Raw genomic sequence first — 6,235 nt, 5'->3', positions numbered from 1 at the left:
TATTTAGATTTATAATTAAATTTGATATAATTGTAGCAAGTATCTATAATTAATAGTAACATGATACTATAACTTTAAGTTGTATAATATAATAAAAAAGAACGTAGCAATTTATATCTGTTTCCTATAGAGCAACAATATTATATATATTTATATATCTCTTCTTTTAGTTCTTTCCTAAAAATATTGGTACTTAATTAATGTAGTTAACATATATACTGAGCAATAGCTCCATTGAATTAATCATAAAGGTTAATAAAAGATAATGGCATAATTTTTACCTAATTGTAACAAGTATCTCCATTAAAAATATTGACTAATTATTAATGTGTACAATGAGTGTGTGTGTGTATATATATATATTTAAGGAGTAATAGTGAATTATAACAATTATTTATCATCTAGAAAATTCGTATCTCAGGTCTAGTTCTTTTTTTGTTTATTATTTTTCATATCTAATGGCCTAGGATTCTATCAACAGTATTACCTATGGTAGATTATGTAATGAAAAAGTTTGGAAAAAGGCAAGAGTAACGAGTAAAGATGGTCTGCAAATGCTATTGCAAGATCACGGACAGTTGGAAGATAACTGCACGATGAATGTGATATATAGAGATGTTTTTGAGAGCTTATAGTGAAAAGATAATAATAATAAAATATCTTAATTAAATTTATTAATTTATTAAAATTTATTACTATCAATTTAAAAAATTGACAAATTCTAGGTGCTAATGGGTAATGCATTCTTATTATACATTTATAGCTTGAAAATATTAGAATCATAAAAATTCGTATTATTTTATTCTCCTAATAAACAATTTTATAATTACGTTAATCATATAATTTTGTATACTAACATTAATATAGTATTATTTCAGGTATATATTTTGCAGGCATCAAAGGATAGTGTTGAGTTGTTATTTAGTGGGTTTAAATTATTTATTGTTTATTGGAGAACTTTTTACGTTAGAATTCTCTAATAATTTGTTGTTCATTTTCAGCTGATTTTGATATATTCTTACACATATAACAATTTATTGGTGGATTTATGTATTACTAGATTATTTATGGTCACATTCAATATATATGTCTGATTTATTGAAAAAAATAGATTAGTAAAATCGGTTAATAACTATTTTAAATAGTTAATACAATTAACACTAAATTAAGAAAAAACAAATAATGCATAACTCATTACTTTTTTATTAGTCAAATTATTATAATTCAAATTAATTTTAATAAAACAACTTAAAATTATAATTTTAACTTTATCACGTGTATGGCACGTATAATTACACTTATTTAAAATAAATAATTAAATTGTCAAATGACCTAATTTAAAATATAAATGTTATATACCAAAACATCACCATATAACTAATTTTTTTTATAATTCTCTTAAAAATAATATTTTTGTCTAACAACTATAAAAAATTAATAAAAATTTATATAATTATTTAATTATAAGTATAACTAAATTAATGAGTGGTTGGGTTCTTATAACTGTATCGTTAATTATCAATTAGGTGTATTTATGATATGCCTGACATAGCGTTAAATCACGCAAGGCCGATGACCCCACATTTTGACCAAAATCCACGTGACTTTGACGCTCTGATCCGTTCTATGCGCTTCTCGCTCTCTCTCGCTTTCTCTCTATTGGTTCATTCTCCAGTTCTCTCTTTCTCTCTCTAATTTGCAAACCCTGAGAAAGCGAAGTGTGCATTCTGATGTGATGCTACGCAGCGACGACGGAGCACAGAAAACCGCAATGGTGGTGGGATCGGTGCTATGCGGTGTGGCCGTGACCATTCTCCGATTCGTGTGCCTTTGATCATCGCCTTTGGTTTCCGTTTTGATTTTCTCGAGATTCCAATGGCCCCGTTTCATTTTGCGGATTGAGATTTTTTTTTTTTTTTTTTTGCTCCGATTGGAATTGGGATTGAAGTGTGTTTGGAGATTGTGATTGTGATTATGTCTGAATTGGTGGCCCGCACGGGGCGGCATCAGCAGCGGTACGAGAACGGTTATCGCCTTGTTGCGGGGTACATTATGTTTCTCTATCACTCCTCAATTACATTATTTTGTTTCTGTATTTTTTTTTTCTTTTACTACTGTTATGTTTTGGATTTTATTTTATTTATTCTTTTGGTGATTGTTGCTGAGGGTGACAAAAGAAATGTCATTTTCAACCAGAACTATGAGTATGCATATAAATAGTGCCTTTTCTTTTGGTGATTGTGGTGGTTATGGTTGAAGATTTTTTTTATTCAAATTATGATTAGTCATTCCAAATCATGGAATTGAGTTTCAGATAGAAATGAATTCTTTTCTTAAAGGAAATAGAATTCTTTTCTCATTTAAATGGTTTCCAAACAAGCTCTAAAAGTTAAAATTATGGCTTGGTGGTTGTTCTTCCAATTTGTTGATGGAGAAGCTATAAAAGGTGTTCTTTGGTGCATTGACATCCTGTTGCATGTACTTTAAGTTGATTCATAATCTCATTATGAGAGGTTTATGATATATGACTTCTTGTGTGTGCAAAATCTCGTTTATATCAAAATAACAGTTGCTCAATATAAAATCATTATCAGATTGTTGATGATAACCTATACGAACTATTAGAATGAATCTGAAACTTGTAAAACTCTATTACTATGGGGATGTCTGTATAAATTATTAGCCTCTAAACTGAAGCAGCTTTTATTATGTCAGCCATCTCAGATATGAATTGCTTGACATTTGATACTTCTTCTCACTTTCTATTCTATATATATATAGTTAGTATATTCTTAATGATCTGATCCAGAGATGTAATTTGGATTGCAGATGTGTCCCCTTTAGGTACAAAAGTTCTGATGATTGTGGGAACTCTAACTCTGGGAGGAATGTTGAAGTTCTTCTGATTAATTCACCAAGTGGACCAGGTCTTTTGTTTCCAAAGGTATAATGTTTAAGTAAAATTGTTACTTTTTTGTATCTACCGTTTTTCAAATTTTTTTGTCAGGCATTTACTCTTATGGCATTCATAGTGACACATTTGATGTTATTGAGAATTTTCTAAACTTATTTTATAATGATTTGAATATAAGAAATCATAAATGATTGCAATTTTCTGGATTTTATTGCCTTATTCTTGTATCTATCCAAGTATCTTAGTCGTTTTCATGATATTAAGTTATTCTTTTAAGGAAGAAAAATCCATTTTCTTATTAGTCAAAACCAGCAAATCATAGTGCCCTAGACGTCCTTAGTGTAGATGTGTCAGCTTTTGCTTCATCTATTTATTTCTGTTCTTACTGCAACAACTTTTAGGCATTGAGATGGTTGGTACAATTACTTTCTGCAGTAACAAATCCGCAATAAGTCATTAAATATTCATACTGAAACTATTAATGTTCTGCAAGATCAATGCAGCTGGTCTACCAATTTTATTCAGGTATTTGTTGTGTTGCAATATTTTTACTGGCTGTTCTTGTGCCTCGAGTACTAATCTTGGTGGCTTTTGGGGAAAAAGACGAAACAAACTATTATGTTACAGTGTACCTTATTACTGTTGCTCCACTATATTGTGTTGAGCTCTTGCTTTCAAAAAAAAAAAAAAAAAACTATTATGTTACATCTCGATATTTTCCCATACTTTTTTATGTGTTAATACAGCTCTCTAATGAGTGTGAAGGGTCTACGTTGATCTTATGATGTAGGACATTATAATTTAATGAATGTTGATAAGTTGAATTGGAGCGTGTTTATATTTATATGCATGATGGTACCCTCTATCCTGTGCCATAGTGAAACTAAATTCCAAAATACTATTTGTTAATTGTCCATATTGACTTCTGGAATGGTAAAACTCACAAGACCAGTTTCTATTCCAATTTTTACCCATCATTTATTTATAGTTTGCTTTAAATTTAGCAAATTTTCTTTGTTTTTAACAAGATGGTAAATCAGTGGCTATTTCAATACCATCGTTGTGGATGCAATATCGAATAGCTTTACACCTTTAATGCTATGCCAGAAATTTGTTATCGTTCTAGGCCAGTGTAAAGCTTTTGAATTACCTTACTGATGAGACACTTATTTTACCTCACAAAATTGACTGTTATGTCTATGGTTGATTTAAAATTATTTCTTCTTGTCAGTTCTGCTTTGTTTATGTTATCATGATTGAGACATCTATCAATTCTTTTTTGAATTGGTCCTGACTAGATATGTCATTTTCTAATTAGTGTGATCTTGCTTTGTCCATTAAAGGGAGGTTGGGAGAATGACGAAACTGTTGAACAGGCGGCAACAAGAGAAGCTATTGAGGAAGCGGGTGTTCGTGGAGACATAATGGTGAAAATCTTTTCCACATATGAATCTATATGAATTTATTTAAGTTTAGTTTCTTCTATAGAATGATTTTAATTTTATTTAGTTTATATCTTGATGTTTTGATGGTTCTACAATGGGAGTTTAAGTCGCTCATTTGAGAATATACTGTAATCTTCTAGTAGTATTTAGATTTTGTTGACAATGGCTCTAAAAGTAAAATCTGGTGAATTTGGCCCTTAAACAGTTTGAAGTATTATGACACAACTGTTTCAATATGCCTGTACTTAATTATGATTTGAGCGTAATTTAGTGGTATTAATTGATTTTGATATATTTTGCAGATATCGGTAGCTTCTATTTGTTTTGACATGCTCTTGATTCTTTGATACCTTTATTGTTTTTCTATGTTTCTTGTAATTATGTCCCTTGAAAATCCTTAGTCTTTCGAAGTTGCTTATTTAAACTATTAAACAACGTCTATTGATACTTTTACTTTGTATTTTTATCTTGCCATTCGGGTGAATACCTGAAAAACAATGGTTGAAATATTTGGCTACTGGGTTTCAGGATTTTCTTGGGTACTATGAGTTTAGGAGTAAGACCCACCAAGACGAGTTCAGCCCAGAGGGTTTATGTAAAGCAGCAATGTTTGCATTGCTTGTCAAGGAGGAACTTGAGCTATGGCCTGAGCAAAGTACGAGAAACCGGAGTTGGCTGGCTGTATCGGAGGCACTCGGAAGCCTCCGGCATGCATGGATGAGGGATGCTCTTGATTGCTTCTGTAAATGGCATGAGGATAAGTTGGTGAATGGAACAGGATTTATCTGATCTAGACCGATTTGCTGAGGGTTAACATTACTTTAGGAAAGATATATCTCATCAGAATTACATAGTTATTGTTTCTAAGTTTGGGAATTGGTCTCTGATTTTTTTCAATTCAGAGTAATTCATTAACATTGAATTTTAGCTGAGGCACTCGTTCAAGTTGTTCTAATTCTTTATATGTTCATGTTCTCCATCATAGAATCACAGTTGTTAAAAATCCTAACTCTACTCTAAAAGTTTAAGATCCGTACCGTATAAAAATGATTTAAATTGCATATATAAACTCGCTCTGAAAAAACCGCAGGTAACTAATATTATAGGATCCCTAAAGTTATATTGTCACTAAAGTTATATTGTCACTTTAGAAGAAAAAAGTACATCATTATTCACCCTTGAATTAAGATAGTGGGGTTTACAAATAACAAATATTGTAAAGTTAAAGGTGATTAAAGTATCATTTTACTACTTTACTAGCATTGTCACGGTAGAGAATCTTTTTCCAATATTATATAGGTATGCTTTTGTGTGTTTACCGAGTTTATAATTTTGCACATGAACTTGACCTCGGCCCCAATGCATACATGTTTGAGTTTTTCTGGTTGAAATGTAACTTTTAGTTAGTCATGCAGATGTCTTTGTTATAAGATTAGCTATTTTTAAACCAATGATATTATAACATCAACAGTATACATAAAGTCGAAAGCATAGTATGATGTGGTCGTTTTTATTTTTTAATCATTTTAGAGCATACGCCCATGAAATGAAGTTGAAAAACAGACATCTGACTAAAATATATTTCCAGTTATAATGAAGCAAATAAAAGATAAAATATGAAATTAAAGAACTGAATAAATTTGGACATAAAAAAGTTTAAAGATAAAAATAAATTCAATAAAGAAATTTGAGAAACCAATTTCAAATTAAAAAAGTAAACTCATGATTATACAACGACTACAAAATTCAATAAAGAAATTTGAGAAACCAATTACAAATTAACCAAGTTTGTGCCAAATTAGTATTTTTCTTGAGTTTACTCATATTCAAGGCTACAAAATTCGAGTTTTCTATCTTTAAATTATAAGTAGTTGGT

At 30.2% G+C, this 6,235-nt stretch overlaps 1 protein-coding gene across 1 annotated transcript; it reads left to right on the top strand.

The window, feature by feature from the left end:
• The first annotated feature begins 1,616 nt into the window (after nt 1–1,616).
• NUDT16 (nudix hydrolase homolog 16) lies at nt 1,617–5,288 on the top strand. Its single transcript, XM_016316694.3, has 4 exons — nt 1,617–2,045; nt 2,830–2,944; nt 4,258–4,341; nt 4,888–5,288. The coding sequence occupies exons 1-4, from the start codon at nt 1,975–1,977 to the stop codon at nt 5,146–5,148; spliced, it is 531 nt and encodes a 176-aa protein (XP_016172180.1). The 5' UTR covers nt 1,617–1,974; the 3' UTR covers nt 5,149–5,288.
• Nucleotides 5,289–6,235: the final 947 nt, after the last annotated feature.

This window comes from Arachis ipaensis, chromosome B8 (assembly GCF_059453495.1).
Source record: "Arachis ipaensis isolate K30076 ecotype BB chromosome B8, ASM5945349v1, whole genome shotgun sequence".
Taxonomy (NCBI): Eukaryota; Viridiplantae; Streptophyta; class Magnoliopsida; order Fabales; family Fabaceae; genus Arachis; species Arachis ipaensis.
The sequence above is the reverse complement of the archived record's forward strand: the minus strand, read 5'-3'. Positions and strand labels throughout refer to the sequence as shown.